Source organism: Chanodichthys erythropterus, chromosome 17, assembly GCF_024489055.1.
Source record: "Chanodichthys erythropterus isolate Z2021 chromosome 17, ASM2448905v1, whole genome shotgun sequence".
In the NCBI taxonomy this organism is placed as follows: Eukaryota; Metazoa; Chordata; class Actinopteri; order Cypriniformes; family Xenocyprididae; genus Chanodichthys; species Chanodichthys erythropterus.
The window spans coordinates 40,763,255-40,781,800 of record NC_090237.1 but is presented as its reverse complement, the minus strand read 5'-3'; the positions used below and the strand labels follow the sequence as shown (position 1 = coordinate 40,781,800).

At 38.9% G+C, this 18,546-nt stretch overlaps 1 protein-coding gene across 1 annotated transcript; it reads left to right on the top strand.

The window, feature by feature from the left end:
• Positions 1 to 243: 243 nt before the first annotated feature.
• nmd3 (NMD3 ribosome export adaptor) lies at positions 244 to 12,519 on the top strand. The gene is made up of 16 exons (XM_067365742.1): positions 244 to 356; positions 522 to 567; positions 659 to 793; positions 3,276 to 3,372; positions 3,452 to 3,532; positions 3,606 to 3,734; positions 4,725 to 4,815; positions 4,915 to 4,993; positions 5,292 to 5,388; positions 7,207 to 7,324; positions 7,433 to 7,578; positions 7,785 to 7,897; positions 7,985 to 8,057; positions 10,612 to 10,718; positions 11,032 to 11,102; positions 11,188 to 12,519. Exons 2-16 carry the CDS (start codon positions 524 to 526, stop codon positions 11,322 to 11,324), a joined length of 1,518 nt encoding a protein of 505 aa, XP_067221843.1. The 5' UTR covers positions 244 to 356; positions 522 to 523; the 3' UTR covers positions 11,325 to 12,519.
• Positions 12,520 to 18,546: the final 6,027 nt, after the last annotated feature.

Below are 18,546 nucleotides of genomic sequence, written 5' to 3'. Positions count from 1 at the left end.
ATTTTAAGATTCCCATTAAAACACTATGAATCCTGACGCTCTAAAGTTTCATTCCCATGATTGTTTTCATTGTATAAATCGCCTTCATCACTATCTCCAGGCTTGATTTAATGACATTTCCCGATAATTACCTGTGTTTGTGCTTTACTGGTGTTTAATGTGAACTCTGTGTGATTTCAGCGGTGAAAATGATCACACTCGCATTTACATTCAGGCCTATGTCGGGCAGCAATCAGGGGTCCTGTCATTCTGACAGCGTGTCGTGGCGTCATCAGCAGGAGACATCAGCGCAGACACATGTGCATGTGAGGAAATATTGATGTGATTGAATCGGTTATCGCTGATCCTCCGCCACAGTGAGTATTGAGCTAGTGTGTGTGTGTGTGTGTGTGTGTGTGTGTGTGTGTGTGTGTGTGTGTGTGTTTATACTGACAGTCTCAATATAATCAGGCGTGATACCGTCATCTGCATTGATGACAGCAGTCGTCTGCTCTGTTAAAGTGTTTTCTCTGTTGTTGTAGTCATGGAGTACATGCAGGAGCCGCCCTCCAGCAGCCACGGCAACATGTGAGTATCATTACACTGATTCCTGACTCCTTACAGTAGTGACAGTCCAAATAGTGCTGTTTGCTGGAGATGTGTGTCTCTTCCTCTGCAGTCTCTGCTGCACGTGCGGTGTTCCCATCCCTCCAAACCCCGCCAACATGTGTGTGTCCTGCCTGAGGACTCAAGTGGACATCTCTGAAGGGATCCCCAAACAGGTCTCAATCCACTTCTGCAGGCAGTGTGAACGGTACGCCTCACGACTGTGACCCTCTCGAGGAGCTCTGCTGAGAAATACACTCACAACTGATGAATGTCAAAGTGTGGGGGACTTTAAATTTTTGAGTGAGCTATTCCTTTACATCATTAAAAGCAGGAGAAGGAACTAGATCTAGCACTTAATATTTATGTGATACTGTCATGTGAGAGTAGCCAAACAGCATAGATCAGTCACAAAATCAGATCCCGCCCCATTGTTTGGATGCTCAAATAAGCTCCTCTGATTGGCCAAAATTCTCTGATCTCAGAACAGTGCCGCCCTTGCCTCTATAGGTGCACAAACCACTTTCACTCCACATTTCACACAGTTTGCCGGCTCATTCTGTGTCAACTTAATCAGAGGTCCTCATCTCAAATTGTTGATTTTTGTTCACATTTTTTTCTGTAGAAAGGCAAACAGAAATAGTGATCAAAATGACCATTTTCACCTGGAGCCAGATTAGAGGGTGTAAAAATGACATTATTTTATTTTTACACAGTTTGGAATTAGTTTTTATACTTGTTAACACTGGTTAGGAAAAAGTCAGGAGCACCAAAACTAAAAAGCCTTGTCATTCACTTGTCCGAGTAAAAAAGTTGCTTGTCTGGAAAAAATAGGATTTTTGTGTTGTAAATATAATTGTGAATCAATATTCTCCTCAGTGTTCACTCAGCTTTGACTTTAAATCTGCATATTTGTGATGTTTACCCCCAAGGGCGTTTGTCTTTTTACCTTTTTATAAAGGGCTTTTCCCAATAATCTTATGATTCTTCCTTCATTTTAAACTCTTAAATCTGTTCAGTAAATTAAATGTGTAATAAGATACCAGTCAAATTAAATAATTTATGCTGAAAAACTGCATGAAATAAAGTTATGAGATTGATTTCTTTTTTTTTAAAAAAATATACAAATAAGAAATGTTGGAAAGAATGATACTTTCAAACATGACACTAAACTGCCAGTAGGTGGTGGCAGGTGACTGTTTTAGTGAGCGAGTCATTAATTCAAAAGATTCATTCAAATGGACGATTCATTCAAGAATGAGCCAGTTGTTTATGAATGTGTCATTGAATCTTTGACTCAACCGATTCGTTCAATGAAAACACGAGAGTGGTTCTGCTGTGTAACTATTTCACTGCTCAAACAGAACAAATATATTCACTAGTTCGTCTAAAATGACGGTGACGGTCACAATTTCAAGACTTGATTACACAGATTGGTAGATCTATCAGTAAAATCTGTTGACTTTATCAATCTTTGTTTCATTATACGTCAACAGTGACAGTTCACAAAACGCACTTCTTGTGTTTTGGATGCCTGTAACTCAAGAAGTATTAAAGATATCTTAATATCCTTCTAGATTCATATTCTTAACAAACTTTCCTTTTGCAATCTTCATTTTAAAGGCCCTCGATGGTTCTCATATCTTTTTTTTTTTCTATTATCTCAGTTGTATAGCTGATCTAACACACCTGTCTGAGTGCCATAAATACTCCTTTTCCAAAGTATTCAAGATATCTTAATATCCTTCAAGATTCTCATTCTTAATAAACTTTCCTTTTGCAATCTTCATGTTCAAGGCTCTATATAGTTCAGTCCCATAGATATGAGGATCTCAAAGCAGCTCCATGATCAATATGTTGAATTTTACACATTTTCATTGGTCGAAAACCAAATGTGGTTCACTTTGCACACAGCTGATACTCAATGCATTTAAAGAGGAATATCTGAAGAATAAATCATGTTGAAACTAGAAATATGAGTAAATGTGTACAATTGATCAATTTACTCATGGAGCCACATTGAGGCCTTTAAAATTAAGACACCAAAAGGAAAGTTTAAGAACCAGTATCTAAAAGGATATTAAGATATCTTTAATATTATTTGAGTTACAGTCATGCAAATGTGAGGAAAACAACACAAGTGCTTTTTTCCCATTTTTGAACTGTCACTGTTGGCGTATAACGCAGATTATATGATTATAAGATTGATAAAGTCAACAGATTTCACTAATAGATCTACCAATCTCTGTGTAAAAATAAAATAAAATAATGATGCTCCGTCTTTCTAAAGTCATTTTAACACACCTGTAAATTGGCTCCAGGTGAAAATGGTCATTTTGACCCTCCTCTAGTGCATTACTAATAAATAAACATCTGTGATGTTTAATATTCGGGCTTTCATCACTATTTATGTTTGTCTTTCTACAGAAAAAAATTAACAAAAACTTTGAGCCGGGGATGTTTCTGAAATTTGGTTGATTTGACACAGAATGACCCTGGAGTAAAAGAGGAGCGCGCAGAACTTGTCATTTGTTCGTGAAAAAACGTTTGAGACTCGTAGTGGCAGATTGAAGCGTTGTTCCTCAGTCTTTTTTGGAGCTGATTATGGATTGAGAAGATGACACTGAAGCCCTGAGCGCTGGGTCTGACTGTGAGATCATGTCTGGACGAGGTTTTCTTGTGTTCGGCAGGTACCTGCAGCCTCCGGGCACGTGGGTTCAGTGCGCTCTGGAGTCCAGGGAGCTTCTGGCTCTGTGCCTCAAGAAACTGAAGGCTTCCATGACGAAGGTTGGTAACTTACACATCTGATCAGGGACAGCTGCAGGTGACGCTGAGTTCACACTGCGTTTCATTCGTTTCCATGCAGGTGAGGCTCATCGATGCTGGCTTCCTGTGGACAGAACCCCACTCTAAAAGAATCAAGGTGAAGCTGACCATCCAGAAAGAGGTACTGTAAGAGTCTGCGGTCAATCCAGGTCTCCAGGCAGAGCTGTGTTTCACTGAGACCCGTGTGCCCGCAGGTCCTGAACGGAGCCATCCTGCAGCAGGTGTTCGTGGTGGAGTTCGTCATCCAGGCTCAGATGTGCGATGACTGCCATCGAGTGGAAGCCAAAGACTTCTGGAAAGCAGTGGTGCAAGTCAGGCAGAAGGTGAGCGAGGTTTCCATCAGCTCTCAGACCGATGTGTTTGAACCCGTTAGGCCGTTCCAGGGTGACACACTAGTATTTAATACTAGGAGAAGATCCACCAACATGTTCTTTCTGCCAAAACTCTTTATCATTGAAGTATGTTTTATTAGATCGTGCTGGTTTCAACCCTTTGAGAACCTTGTTTTGAAGAGATTTTTAACAAAGTCAAACCAAATATAGTTTGAGTTTTTAGCAAAAATAAATGGTAAAAACCTGATATTGTTACCATAAATTTTTCTCGCCATGAAAATATATTATAAAACTAACAAACAAAAGGTACGTGAGGGATGCAACACAGGATTAATATCCACTGATATATCCATATAACCATTTTTAGTTATTAGCAGAGTTGGAGGCAGGACGTTTATTTTGACAACATCAAACTGTCCTGAAATATTTAATACAACATTAAAGAGGTCCTCGATTATGATTTGACTTTTTTTAACTTTAGTTGGTGTGTAATGTTGCTGTTTGATCATAAACAACATCTGCGAAGTTACGACGCTCAAAGTTCAATGCAAAGAGAGATTTACTTTTTAAAGACTACAAAACGGCTGGTAGGGACTACAATAAGCTTCTTCCTGGATTAGTGACATCACTAGCCCTAACATTTGCATAAACCCCGCCCCTGAGAACACACAACAAAGGGGGCGGGGCCATGTTGTGCTGCTTTAGAGAAGAGGAAGAGTTGTTGTAGTAGTAGAGTGTTGTTCATGCCGTCATTTTACGCCGGACTGCTTCACAAACGAGGGTCAATTCAACACAAAAGATGAACATGACAGCACATGCTAGTGGATGAGTTGAATCAACTCCACAGCAACTACATCAATTTATCCACTAACCATTCAGAAACGTCTAAAAGTTGTAACTTCTTCCTGAGTCTCTCCATCAGTATCTTCTGTTTATTATTTAAACCGTCTTCATTATTGTTCATCTTGTTTTTTCCTTCAGACTGTCCACAAGAAGACGTTCTACTATCTGGAGCAGCTGATTTTGAAGCACAAGCTGCATCAGAACACCGTGCGCATCAAAGAGATTCATGGTGTGTTTCCCATCATCCTCAGTGCTGTATGAAGAGTTCCTGGGCCAGTCATGTGTCTGTTATTTAACCCTTCTTCATCTTTCCTGTGTGTGTTTTCAGAGGGCATTGATTTCTACTACGGCTCTAAGCAGCATGCGCAGAAGATGGTGGACTTCCTGCAGTGCACCGTTCCCTGCAGGTCTGAGTCCAACACAATTCACAGTCATACTCAAGAAATATTCTACAGTTCTTATAATTCAGGGCTGATTTTGTTTGTGCACCTGTACTGTGTTCTGTTCATGAGCATTTGAATCTAAACACGGCTTTTCAGTTTAGTGATTTAAATTCACAGAAGATTGAATTCCAAACGAGCGGTTCACTCGACAGAATCAGTGTGTCAGAATTGAAGTGAAGCATTATGGGAGTTGAGAGAGCGAGCTGATGGCTTGTGAGGTTATTTTGATCTGTTGAACTGACAGTGGATGTTGTTTCTGAAGGTCGAAGGCGTCTCAGCGGCTGATCTCTCATGATGTTCACTCCAACACCTACAACTACAAAAGCACCTTCTCAGTGGAGATTGTTCCTGTGTGTAAGGTGAGATCCAGACATGGACAGTGTGAAGGTCAGGAGAACTCGCTCTGCTCACTGTTGGTCAGTGAGTCTGCAGGGATGTGAACTCATTCTTTAAATGACACTGTACACATTTCTTAGGAAAATGTGCATACAGTCATTTTAAAATGCAGACCTTAAAGGGATAGTTCACCCAAAAATGAAAATTCTGTCATATACAAAGAAAATTATACAGTTTTGGAACAACCTGAGGGTGAGTAAATAATGACAGAATTTTCATTTTTGGGTGAACTATCCCTTTAATTCCATTTAAATGACAAAAGAAAGACTAAAACAAGAAAACAGCATCTCACTCTCACTGTCCCAAGAATCAAATGAACTCAATCCCAGTTATCAGAATAGCTTTGAGAAAGAGGTTTAAGTCACTCCACCCATGTGAAGGTGCCGGACCTGCTAGATTTTCAGTGATTCTTGCCGTAGTTTTGTGTCAGAGCGACGCTCAGTGATTTTGAACAAACCTGAAATGATTTGTTGTTTGAAGAGACTGAATGTATGTAGCCAAAGTCTCTTTCAAGGAAGGTCTGTTCACTCTGCAATTAATCAATCAGCGATTGGCCCTTTTGTTTAGACTGCGGGATCTGTTCCGCCATATTGCGTGTTGTGGTTTTTCCCATTCATACATAATATGAGTGCCGTCTTCGTATATATAAAGTCTTTAAAGGTGCCCTAGAGCCAGTTTTCACAAGATGTAATATAAATCTAAGGTGTCCCCTGAATGTGTCTGTGAAGTTTCAGCTCAAAATACACCATAATGTTTTTTTAATGACTTTTTTTAACTGCCTTTTTTGGGGCATCATTAACTATGCGCCGATTCAGGCTGATGCCCCTTTAAATCTCGTGCTCCCTGCCCTCCGAGCTCTCGACTCTATAATACAGTGCATAAACAAAGTTTACACAGCTAATATAACCCTCAAATGGATCTTTACAAGATGTTCGTCATGCATGCGTCGGATCATGTAAGTATAGGATTTATTTTGATGTTTACATTTGATTCTGAATGAGTTTGATAGCGCTCCGTGGCTAAAGCTAACATTACACACTGTTGGAGAGATTTATAAAGAATGAAGTTGTGTTTATGAATCATACAGACTGCAAGTGTTTAAAAATGAAAATAGTGACGGCTCTTGTCTCCGTGAATACAGTAAGAAACAATGGTAACTTTAACCACATTTAACAGTACATTAGCAACATGCTAACGAAACATTTAGAAAGACAGTTTACAAATATCACTAAAAATATCATGATATCATGGATCATGTCAGTTATTATCGCTCCATCTGCCATTTTTCGCTGTTGTTCTTGCTTGCTTACCTAGTCTGATGATTCAGCTGTGCACAGATCCAGACGTTAATACTGGCTGCCCTTGTCTAATGCCTTGAACATGAGCTGGCATATGCAAATATTGGGGGCGTACATATTAATGATCCCGACTGTTACGTAACAGTGGGTGTTATGTTGAGATTCGCCTGTTCTTCAGAGGTCTTTTAAACAAATGAGATTTATATAAGAAGGAGGAAACAATGGAGTTTGAGACTCACTGTATGTCATTTCCATGTACTGAACTCTTGTTATTCAACTATGCCGAGATAAATTCAATTTTTCATTCAAGGGCACCTTTAATGTAGCACAGTCAGGAAGTACAGTATAATCATCAGAATGAGTATTTTAAAAGCAAGGCACCTTCTTCTGTCCTGTACGTCCAGCTCTACTCACACACACGTGTAATGTCCTGTTTCCTGTTTATATCTCTTCATCCTCTCACTATGAGCGTGTGTCTTGCAGGACAACGTGGTTTGTCTGTCTCCACGGCTCGCTCAGAGTCTGGGTAACATGGGTCAGGTGTGCGTCTGCGTCCGGGTCACCAGCTCCATACACCTGATAGACCCCAACACCCTGCAGGGTGAGTTACTGCCCGACTATAATGACAGGAAGACGGGAATAATACTTTTCTGTCAAGTATAACTGTAGAGCATGGAGTAACCGAGACGCTGTATGTGTTGGGTTCCAGTTGCTGAGGTGGATGGAAACACATACTGGCGTCACCCGTTCAACAGCCTGTGCAGCCCGCGTCAGCTAGAAGAGTTCATCATCATGGACATCGACATTATCAGAGGCCAGAGGTTAGGAGCGGGCGCTGGTCTCACGTCCAATAAGGTATGCTTGTGTAGATATCGGAGTGAGAAGCTCCAGCACACTCCTGTCCAGTGCTTTACTGCTGCGGCCCATTCTGTTACTGCAAGTTATGGATTCAGCTCAGTGAACTAAAGTATTTCACATATAAAAACAACCATGATTTAGGGACTTTTGTTAGTGAATGGACTTAGAAATGCATGAAGATGCAGTGATGTGTGTGTTTGCAGCACACGCTGGCTGAGGTTTGGGTTCAGAAGACGTCAGAGATGGACTCCAGTCATCAGTATCACTGCAGGACGTTCCTGGGTCACCTGCTGAACATCGGAGACCTGGTGCTGGGGTCAGTTTACATGCTTCTCTTCGCTGAACTGATACAGAAAACATCCAGATACATTGATCGTAACACGCTTTTGTTTCTGTACCTCAGCTTTGATTTCGCCAATGCCAATATCAATGATGAGTTCCTCAATAAAATGAACCCTCACCATGTTCCTGATGTGGTAAGATCTTCATCATCACTCTTCATCACATGCACATGTGCTCTGCAGGGCCAGTACAAATACAGCAGCCTAAAAAAGTGTTCTTAATGGCATTGATTAAATGAGACAACATCACTCTCAGGCATTTGGGGGTCAGAAAGAAATTAATACTTTAAATTAATCAAAAGTGACAATAGCCGCGTTTCCATTACAGATTTATGCAAAACTTTTTCAATATTTTCTAAATATCGATAAACTATTGCAAAATGACAGCGTTTCCATTAACCAATTTTTTTTTTTTTTTTTTTGATTCTCGTGATTCCAAAACTCACGGCAACGGATGTTGGTAGGTTTACATATATCCCACCCCTGCACTAGCCATTATTTTTAATTAAAGGAGACATAGGCATGTTATCCAAGCATTTATGGCAAGGAAAGCCCCTTATACTTGGTAGCAACCACGTATGAGGTGTTTCTGGGTGTTTCTCCCTCTTATCTGCTTCGAGTTCTTGATCAAATCAAATTGTGGCATTTCTTTGTTGTTTAAAATCCAGTATTCTCGTAATACTTCAGTCTTTTATGAGTTTAATGAAGAACTCTCATCTTCTGTCCAAATATACCGCACCCTCTTTAAAGAATCAGGTGACCTGTAAATGCAAATGAAATACAAATTTCCATTGCATTTTTTGCGAAATATTCCTTTTTTCGAATTGTCTGAAAAACCACCTCATGTGAGCATAAATCTTTTTTGCGATTATATGGGAGTTTTTGTGAAATTGATGTGTTTTTAGCGTATTTCCAATTTGCAATTTTAATTTGCGCAATTTTAAAGGGTAATGGAAACATGGCTAGTAAAGACATTTAAAATTATTTTTATTTCAAATAATAAATGCTGTTATTTTTAACTTTATATTTATCAAAAAATCCTGTAAAATACATTTCCACAATAATCTGAAGCAGCACAAACATTTTCAACATTTACAACAATCATAAATGTTTCTTGAGCAGCAAATCAGCATATTAGAATGATTTCTGAAGGATCATGTGACACTGAAGACTAGTAGTGATGCTGAAAAGTCAGCTTTGATCACAGGAATAAATTACACTTTACTATATATTCACATAGAAAATAGTTATTTTACATTGTAATAATATTTCACAATTTTTATTTTTATTTATTTTATTTTTTTTGATCAAATAAATACAGCCTTGGTGAGCAGAAGTGAAACCTCTGTATGTGCTGAAAAATATTCAAAAAACATCATCCTTGATATTTGAACATAATATATACCACTGATGATTGAGATAAGGGACAAAACATGTTTGAGAAGTTAGTGTTTATTTAATAATACATTATTTTTATATAATGATATATTTGTGGACAAAGGTCTCAACTAATGATCCATGTAAGGAAAATGTTTTTTTCTAAAAATGCACATTTATTCACTTCAGAACTTGTTTCAAATTCCTTAATTCTCTAACCTTTTTAATATTAAACATATATATATATAACGAATGTTCTTTGGTAAATCAGACATTATATCGTATAGTTCAGTTGATCTCTTAATATTTTAACACAATGAATGAAAAAAAGAATAAGACATTTCCTTCAAAATTAGCAAAAACCTTCACCTGACGGTGTTGACACACACTGACAAATACTGTCCAGCTGGGGCCAAATATACTATATGTAAATAAACAACATTAGAAGAATGCAAAATACATATTAAATCACATTATATAGACTTATTGAGAGCACTTATCAAGCATCAGACATTAAACCTGACGGAGTTGACAAAACAGATATTTTTCCACCTTAACTACGTGTTGTTCAGTGGAGCAGTTTGGTCTTCTTTCTCAGTTTTAGATGCCTTAATAAACATATCAAAAATGCCAAGATTTATCCCACAACTATTTACACAAACTATTACACCGGGATGACGGAGTTGGTGTCCTACTGTGAGATCATCAATGAGCAGGGCAAAGGAATGGGGTCCTCAGAGTTAATGATGACCATGACATTGCCTGATTTATACACAATTATAAAAAATCCTGACAGAGTTGACGCAAAGTGAGGACACAACTTTGATAGGCATTTTTTATGGAAAATATAATTCAAGACTTTGATATAATACAAATCTCTGCCTTTGAATTTAAATGTATATTTTTTTAATTTGTTGCATTTTTAAACACACTGTTTGGCAATTTTACATTGTGACCTCATGCTGAGGACAGGTTAAATTAGTATAGAGCATGTATTTAAAATAATACTAACAAAATTATTTAAAAATGAAAGCAGTAATTGTCCTGAGTATCCAGATTTCCTTTAGATGTAACATTTAAAGCATCTTTATTTTGATGAATTTATTTTTAACATAAAGAGGGCTTTTGTGTGTAGGACATGTTTTGTCCCTTATCTCAGGAATCAGTATTCGTTAGGGCAGAATTTTTCAATAATTTTATCACTCTTTTACCCAAAGCAAGTTACAGTGTATTGAAGATCTACATCAACTCTTGTATTTCTTGAGCGTGATGTTGCTAGCAGGAGTGTTAACCGTGAGCTGCTGGTGTTCAGGTGCTGATCAAGAAGAGTTACGACCGCATGAGGAGAGCGAGGAACAGGGTGTGGAAGCTGAGGGAGCTGGAGCGCGAGAGAGACGCTGCCGACACCGACGACGAGAGGTCAGTGACGCCTGAACACATGTTTAATGGAGCTTTAATAAATCATGGTTGTAGTTGTTAAATGCTGATCTGCTACAAACGTTGACAAACTCTCTTTACTACAATACATGAAAATATTTGAATTGAACTTGGACACATTACAGTAATGAGTTTCTCCTGTGGTGTTGAAATGATCAAGAATATTTATATGAGGTGTAACAAACAACTTCAAATATAATTGAAACGCCATGTTTGTGTCAGAATAGAAATCAATCATTATTCTTCCTGAATCCGCTTTTGTTGCCCGTTTGATGATGATGTTTGTTTCTCATAGACAATACAATGAGTTCCTGGAGGACCTGGAGGAAGATGAGCTTCTGAGGAAGAACGTCAACATCTTCAGAGGTGATGAAACACACCAGCCCTGACCATACATCTCTTGAATTAATATTCTCACTGTACTCTTATCAGAATCATGTTCCCTGTACAGATGCCTCAAAGATCCCTGTGGAAAGTGACACGGATGATGATGGCGCTCCCAGGATCTCTCTGGCCGAGATGTTGGAGGATCTGAGCCTGAATGACGCCACCGGTGGAGAGGGGGCCGATATGATGACTGATTCATGAACTAGTCAGATGATTGTAAAGGATGAAAGTATCCACACATACAGGATGAATTATCGAGGTCTTTACTCTGTGTCCTCGAGAGAATTGTATTGCCTAATAAGCTGATGCAGATCCACAGAGAGAATAAAATAATTGAACCCAGCTGCTGTCTATGTATGACAGGTGGTTGAACAAAAACGAAAATGCTGTCATTTACTTCATTCAAAACCTAATGACTGCTTTTATGCTGCAAGAGAAAATTCGATTGAATTCACCCTGTGAATATTCATTAAACAAAGTGACTGACTTAAACACATGATTGTCAAGAAAAAAACAAATGCTTGCAATATGATTACCATTTTCACTTGTACATTTTCAAGTGCTATAATGGGTTTTCATGATAACACAATATTTAGGGAATTGCACAGTAGTGGTAGGCAATTTTATTTATACGTTACGTTATTCACTTTGCAATAGTCAGTATGAAAGTACATCTTTCCCATTAGTAAACAAGACAAAGCCCAGCTTGAAAATTAAGGTTTTTGTTGTTTTCATATCATATATTTTCAGACTCAAGGTGGCATTGTTTATCCAAAGAAACATGGTATAATCACTGGCGCATAGGTTTTACATAGCCAACATCTCTATCAAATGAGTGTGTAAAGAGGAATCTGAAATGAAATCTAGCAGTTCAACTTGAGTTGGACAAAATTTGGAGTGTTTCAGAGTTAAGACAGGGCTTCAAAATACAATCCTGAGGAGCTATAACATCTTCAGGAACTTCTGTCACAGAAGAAGCCACAGAAACGGTTACTGGAGTCTTCTCCGACCACAGCGGAGTGAGCGTAGAAAGATTTTAACATTTCAACATGACACAGCTGGGTAAGTCTTTTCCACTCAGGAGTTGAAATCAGGTAATTTTGGTCAAAAAGCTGGCATACTACAGTATGTGGACCTGGAAATTTTGTACAAAGGATAATTGGGAAGAGGCAACCAACCCAATTCTAATCACCTGGACAAAAGGCAAGAACCTGTTTCTATCAAACACTTCATTTTCCTTTGGTCAGAAATCTTCTTTAGCCATTTGACCAGCTAAGAATAGATGTTTTGGCTTTCCTGTAAGCTGACCTGTTTAATGCAATTGTTTATATTTATTTTTCTGAGGCCAATAAAAATTGTTTTGTTAACCCCAAAGTGACCAGTTACTTCTCCGTGTGCAGTGATTAAGACAGTATTTTGAAGAGGTGTTGGCACAACTACCTGAATACAGGCCTTACCCAAAGGTACTTCACCACCAGGAAGCCACAGATCCTCATCCTCGACAATACAGCCACTTGCTGCACTCAGGCTCCTCAGGGAACAATGTGGCAGAAAACATTTCCTTCAGAGTAGGATCCTCCCACAACCAAATCCTGGTGAGAAACAGGAGGGGAAAGAAAAGAACAAACACTTTTTTTTTTGGACCACAGTCAGTCTTAGATTCCGTATTTTGAGTTTTCATCTTAACCTAATAGGGGTGGGAATATTTTGAAATAATGGTTTTGATATGAATTTTGATTTGATATATGCATAGATTTGATTCTAAAGTTTTCTAGTTTTATTTTTTAATTTAACTCTAAATGAAACTGAAAAAATAAAAGAAATGATTAATTTAATTGGGTGAGCAACTTCCTAGCGGAACCACACAGGACAAACCCCACAAGGCTGCAGGCCAGACAACACCCCAGGCCGGGTTATGAGAGACTGCGAGTGTGCACACCAGCTCCCAGAGTTATTAACTCAACATCCTGCTCTCCCAAGCAAAGGTATCATGCTTTAAATCTGCCACAATTATCCTTGTTCCAGAGACCTTAGCCTGAATGACTGTCACCCTGTTGCACTAATTCAGATCATGAATTGCTTTGAGAGGTTGATCATGGACCAAATAAAAAGGAAATTCGATAACAGCATTGACCCCCATCAGTATGCATACAGGGGGAATCGATCCACTGCAGATGCCGTCTCATATGTTGTACATCTGGCCCTCACTGTAACGTTCAGAGTGAGCAGGCGAAGGCGAGGATCTAAGTACAAAAGAAAACGTTCAATAAACAAACTAAAACAAGTCCAAAATAGGGAAACATAAGGAACCCCAAACACAGGTACATCCAAACACATGAAACTTCAAACATCGACCGACCAAGCACAAGAGTAACACAAGGGCTATATATACACAGGGGCAAACAAGCTTAACAAGATAATAAGGTAACGAAACACAACTGGGTAGACAAATCAAGGGAAAAACTACAAAGAACTGTATGTGAGAGTAAGTGGACCAGGAGATACAGGTTGAGCAGGGAACCAGGGCAGAGCGGGCGGCCAGGGTGGAGCAGGCAGAGTAGGTGGCCAGGGTGAAGCAGGTGACCATGGTGGAGTGGGTAATCATACCAACAGATGATAATTAATCATAATTAATTATATATATTTCCCTTTAAGCTGATTGTGACATTTTATTCTAAATGATCTTTGTTTCTGGTAATTCAGGGAACAGATACACGTCTATGGATCTGTGATTTATGTGACTTCTGTGACGTCTGTTTGCTCACCTCTGAAGACGTTGACAGCTGCAGTGAAACATGTCACATATGGTTTTTTATTAACCAGGTTTTAGTTTGTTGCGGTCGGATAACGCCACTCCCTACATATTCAAATTCCTTCTCTGCAGGACATAATGAATTGTCAAGATTTATCTTATGCAACAAACACCTTTGTTTGATGGATTTTACAGGGTTATTTATCACATTGAGAACATGTAATTGATAACTATTACATCTGTTCACCAGTCTGCTACAATCTGAAGGTTTGTAGCTTGATTTTTTAGTCATTCAGTTTATTTTCATTTTTTAGCATCTGGATCAATGTATGAAAGATGAGAATGATGAAGCACCTCAGATGAGTCTAAAATTGAATTAATCAAATGGAAAACAAAATTTAGTTATATAAAGATAAATCTACCTGCTGGCCTTAAAGCACCTATTTGTCTGCTCCAAGCCCTTCAGTGTTTTACTCATTAAACACATTCTTTCAAAGGTTTGCCTTGAGTCAACACTGAACGAGGAACACAGAGTGGGTGGGAATGCTGTGTTTTTATTCCCTGTAGACGGTCAGATGAATAGACAGAGTTCAGGGCATGTCTGAATTCAGCTCATTGTCATTTCATTTACAACAGGAAAGCCCAGTACATTAGTGTTTGGGTCTGTTTAATCAAATAGGGTTTATATTTGTTTAGAATCGTTCAGTGCAGCTGCTAATAATGTTTCAGATGAAAATAGCCTGTTCTCAGAGTCTCTAGCAGTCAGCATCATCTGTCCTTCCGTAGCGGGGTTCTTCTTCTTGGCTGGCTCCTTGCTTCCCTTCATCAATTATCGAGGGCTCAGTGACATAACCTTTAAGAAGAGGTACCCCTGCCTTTTATGTCATTAGCCTTCAAAATCTTTCAAGGATTTTAGCAAACCTTACCACTTGGTCTGGATTCGTGAGGGCGATGAATGGAAGACAGCCTTCAGTTCTCTCACAGGACACTTTGAATTTTTTTTGTGTTATGGTCCTGGCTGACAATGATTTTTTGCTCGTCTGCAGCTACCAGGCTGCTTTCAAAAAGTTACAGTCCCATATTACCTCTGCTCCTATCCTTGCTATGCCTGATCTGGTTTGACCGTTCATGGTAGAGATGGATATCAGAGCAGTTCTTTCTGAAAATCCCCTCATGATTATAAGCAGTCTTTCGATGGGGCCATTCCTCCAGATTGACCTGCCACCTGAGACCCCAGTCTCATTTCTGGAGGAAAATCTGTTGGTAGATTGGTGCTAGTCTGTCATCAGGATTCCACCCACAGCCAACGACCAGGTTGAGGATGTGAACCAGGATCTCAAGGGAATGGTCCAATACTTGACCTCCTATAAGTCCTCTTCTTGGAGTTGGTGTAGGCTGAGTATGCTAAGACTCCCTGCCAGTGTTGGTGACTAGGCTGTCTTTATACATGTGCAACCTTTGCAAGCAGCTATCACTCTATAGCCCAAGACTGGTCACCCACTGAAGCTTAACAGGGTTGAGCCTGGTCAGTATCTGGAGAGGAGACCTCCTGGGAAAACTAGGTTGCTACTGGAAGAGGTGTTAGTGAGGCACACCCTGTGGTCTGTGTGGGTCCTAACACCCTGGTACTGTTAAAGGTGCCCTAGAATCAAAAATTGAATTTATCTTGGCATAGTTGAATAACAAGAGTTCAGTACATGGAAAAGACATACATTGAGTTTCAAACTTCATTGTTTCCTCCTCCTTATATAAATCTCATTTGTTTAAAAGACCTCTGAAGAACAGGCGAATCTCAACATAACGCCGACTGTTACGCAACAGTCGGATCATTAATATGTACGCCCCCAATATTTGCATATGCCAGCCCATGTTCAAGGCATTACACAAGGGCAGCCAGTATTAAAGGTGCCCAAGAATGCTTTTTCACAAGATGTAATATAAGTCTAAGGTGTCCCCTGAATGTGTCTGTGAAGTTTCAGCTCAAAATATCCCATAGATTTTTTTTTTAATTAATTTTTTTAACTGCCTATTTTGGGGCATCATTAACTATACACTGATTTTGGCAGCGCGCCGCCCCTTTAATTCGCCTGCTCCCTGCCACACGAGCTCTCAACTATATTACATTGCATTTACAAAGTTCACAAAGCTAATATAACCCTCAAATGGATCTTTACAAGATGTTCGTCATGCATGCTGTATGCATGCTTCGAATTATGTGAGTAAAGTATTTATTTTGATGTTTACGTTTGATTCTGTATGAGTTTGAGGCTGTGCTCTGTGGCTAACGGCTAATGCTACACTGTTGGAAAGATTTATAAAGAATGAAGTTGTGTTTATGAATTATACAGACTGCACGTGTTTAATAATAAAAATAGCAACTGCTCTCTTGTCTCCGTGAATACAGTAAGAAACGATGGTAACTTTAACCACATTTAACAGTACATTAGCAACATGCTAACAAAACATTTAGAAAGACAATTTACAAATATCACTAAAAATATCATGATATCATGGATCATGTCAGTTATTATTGCTCCATCTGCCATTTTTCGCTATTGTTCTTGCTTGCTTACCTAGTCTGATGATTCAGCTGTGCACAGATCCAGACGTTAATACTGGCTGCCCTTGTGTAATGCCTTGAACATGAGCTGGCATATGCAAATATTGGGGGCGTACATATTAATGATCCTGACTGTTACGTAACAGTCAGTGTTATGTTGAGATTCACCTGTTCTTCAGAGGTCTTTTAAACAAATGAGATTTATATAAGAAGGAGGAAACAATGGAGTTTGAGACTCACTGTATGTCATTTCCATGTACTGAACTCTTGTTATTTGACTATGCCAAGATAAATTCATTTTTTGATTCTAGGGCACCTTTAACGTCTGGATCTGTGCACAGCTGAATCATCAGACTAGGTAAGCAAGCAAGAACAACAGTGAAAAATGGCAGGATATTTTTAGTGATATTTGTAAACTGTCTTTCTAAATGTTTCATTAGCATGTTGCTAATGTACTGTTAAATGTGATTAAAGTTACCATCGTTTCTTACTGTATTCACGGAGACAAGAGCCGTTGCTATTTTCATTTTTAAACACTTGCAGTCTGTATAATTCATAAACACAACTTCATTCTTTATAAATCTCTCCAACAGTGTGTAATGTTAGCTTTAGCCAAGGAGCACTATCAAACTCATTCAGAATCAAATGTAAACATCTAAATAAATACCATACTCACATGATCCGATCCATGTATGATGAACATCTTGTAAAGATCCATTTGAGGGTTATATTAGCTGTGCATTAACTTTGTTTATGCACTGTATAACTGCACTTATAGTCGAGAGCTTGCAAGGGCAGGGAGCACGAGATTTAAAGGGGCCGCATCCTGAATCGGTGCATAGTTAATGATGCCCCAAAATAGGCAGTTAAAAAAAGTCATTAAAAAAATCTATGGGGTATTTTGAGCTGAAACTTCACAGACACATTCAGGGGACACCTTAGACTTATCTTACATCTTTTGAAAAGACGTTCTACGGCACCTTTTTAAAAAAAAAAAAAGCATCATCCTTCGGATGAGATGTTAAACCGAGGTCCTGACTGTCTGTGGTCATTAAAAATCCCAGGATGTCCTCTGGAAAGAGAAGGGGTGTAGCCCCGGCATCCTTGACAAAATTGTCCATTGGCCTCTGTACATCATCATGGCCTCCTAATCATCCCCATATACTGATTGGTTTCCTCTCCACCAATCAGCTGGTGTGTGGTGGGCGTTCTGGCACAATATCGGCCCTGTTTACACCTGGTATTAAGATGAATTTTGGTAGATCGGATCACATGTAGACAATGCTAAATACAGGTGTAAACAAGGTGTAAAAAGTTTTGAGCTTGTCCACTTTTCAAGCAGAAATCAGGACAGAAGTGGTTGAAAGTGGACAACAGAGACAGATTAAAACACCACGTGCCATTATCACAAATCTGATTTTACTTTTGTCATTTTGGGTTTTAAAGTGTAGACTGATGTGAAAAAATATAAGCATTTTAGCATATGGTTCCAACATAACAAAATATGAAAAATGAAAGCGGTCTGAATGCACTCTATGTGCAAGCACAGCTCAGTGAGAAAGAATTATATTCAGCAAACATAGACTGTTCTCTGTGTTATTTCATTAGTCATTTAACAATGTGAAGCCTAGAACAAACACTATTATCCTGGATAACAATATAGGCTGTTAATGTCTCCCTGCTGAGGGATGCGGCAGCGCCCACTGTCTCCATCTGATTCATCAGCCACTTTATAAATTGCAATATAAAATGCTCAGTGAGAAGCCAGCATAATCCGATAGATCCAGTCATAAGCAACACATGCGATGTTCAGGTTGCTAGTCTTGTGTTGAGGGCTGAGATCGTCAGTTAACAATGAACTAAAATAGTCTTTCAGTCTTGTTCAGGTCAATTTATTTGTATAGCACTTTTCACAACACCGTTTCAAAGCAGATACATTTATATTGTTAATGTATATCTCAGTGCCAAACATTGAGCAGTTTGGAGCTGGGCGATAATTTTACATTTGATGACAATTTGCTATTAGTATATTTTGCTTTATGTATATGTTTACAGGCAAAGTTGGGTATATGTATAATTGTTGTTAAAGTTAGTAGTTTATTTTGCAGTGA